At 55.5% G+C, this 1,671-nt stretch overlaps 1 protein-coding gene across 1 annotated transcript; it reads right to left on the reverse strand.

Annotated features, from left to right (window-relative positions):
- Positions 1-347: 347 nt before the first annotated feature.
- C13H1orf202 (chromosome 13 C1orf202 homolog) lies at positions 348-746 on the reverse strand. The gene has a single exon (XM_076872904.1). It carries the CDS (start codon positions 744-746, stop codon positions 348-350), a length of 399 nt encoding a protein of 132 aa, XP_076729019.1.
- Between the last annotated feature and the right edge of the window lie 925 nt (positions 747-1,671).

The raw sequence follows: 1,671 nt of genomic DNA on the forward strand, positions 1-1,671 counted from the left end.
GGGCATTGCAGGGACTGAAAACTACAGCTCCCACCCTCTTCTCTGGAGTGTTTGGAAAAAATCTAGGCCTGTCCACTGAGCTCTGTTCCTTCTGGCAATAACTGACCCACAACACCCACAGGAGGGTCCTGGCCGGGGCCACTGCATGGAGGCGCTCAGATGGGAAGAAGGGCGGAATGGGGAGGAGGCCAGTTCACCTCATCCCAGACAACGCGACACCCTGGGTTCCTCGTGCACGGTCCCCAATGATCCACGTTCTTTTGTTCATACCGTGTTGGGTTTATTTTCATTTCTTGCTTTTGTTTACAAAACAAAACCAACCCTTAGGTCTGCGGCCCGGCCGCGGCCTAGTCACGGTTCTGCGCGCGATCCAGCACCAGCAGCGGGATCTCCTCCAGCCTCTCAGGCCGCTCCCTGCGCCGCAGGTAGCGCCGCCTCCACGACGCCAGCCTCTGGAGCAGCCTCTGCAGGCTCGGGTGGCCCCACAGGCCGCGCTCTGAGGTCGCCTTGCCCGGCCGCGCGTACTTGCTCTTCTTCCTGCGCGGGCCGCGCGCCGCTGAGATCCGGAAGAGCCGCCGCCAGCACCAGCATCCGGAGCAGGCGCCGCCGTCGCTGGAGGATGCACGCCGCCCCGTCGCCTCGGCCTCCCCGCGCTGCGGGCCGCTCCGCTTGGGGCGCACTATCTTCTGCAGCAGCTCGTGTTGCAGGCCGCCGCGCAGAGGGCCGCTGGGACCCTCGTCCGCCATGCTGGGCCTCGACCTCTCCGCGGAGCGCGCTGGGCGGGCGGCCAGGGCCCAAGTCTCGGGAGCTGATGAGCTGGGCAACTCTGCGGCGGCCTCGGGGCACGAAAGGGCCCTTTGCGTCCTCTTCCAAGGCCTCCCGACAGGTTGTGCCCCGCGGCCGCTCCCTCGGGTTTAGGTTGCCAAGGAGACTGGAACGGTGACCCCACAATGCCCAGCAAAGGCCAGCCCAGGCCTGGGACCCACCCTCAGCCACCGAAGGAGTCACCAGAATCCAGACACCCAAATAATGCCCCAGGCCACACGTAAGTGGGCAGTGCTCAATGTCAAGTGACTTTCAGACTTGGCCTAGGTAGGCAGAGGGTCTTGGATTTCCTAGGGGCCGACCTCCCCCTTGCTAATGTACTAAGCATCGACTGCAGAGGTGGCTGCAATAAACAGCATCTTCATCAAGACTTGAATTTCAGCCCCAGGCTTGCACTGCCCCAGAGATTTATATATATATTCAGATACTCTGTACTTCGTTTGTTCGCTAACAGGGAAGTCAAATTTCAGGCTAAATCCCCAAACCTGATTTTCTTTATCTGGCCTCACCCTCCTAAGATCTCTTCCGTAGGATTGTGATTTTTCAAATTATTTTTTCCTGATTACAAGTATAAGATTTTGTGGAAATTTTGAAAAACACTCACACAAAGAAGAAAGAAAACACCTTTTTTCTTCTTTATATACTTTTTTTTTCCAACACAGGGCCTCCTGCATGCTAATCATCAGTTCTACCAATTGAGGTACACCCAACCAATGTACCATCTTTGCACTTGACAATTTTCTCAAATTCAAAGTTAAAATAATGATAGCTACTATGTGTCATGCTTATTGTGTGTTAAATATTCTACTTACCATTTTGCCTAATGTTTCTCCCTAATTTTGTAGC

This window comes from Callospermophilus lateralis, chromosome 13, assembly GCF_048772815.1.
Source record: "Callospermophilus lateralis isolate mCalLat2 chromosome 13, mCalLat2.hap1, whole genome shotgun sequence".
Classification (NCBI taxonomy): Eukaryota; Metazoa; Chordata; class Mammalia; order Rodentia; family Sciuridae; genus Callospermophilus; species Callospermophilus lateralis.

What these genes read in the sequence shown, in the direction of transcription:
- C13H1orf202 (XM_076872904.1), bottom strand. Translation starts at nt 746, where the DNA reads ATGGCGGACGAGGGTCCCAGCGGCCCTCTGCGCGGCGGCCTGCAACAC.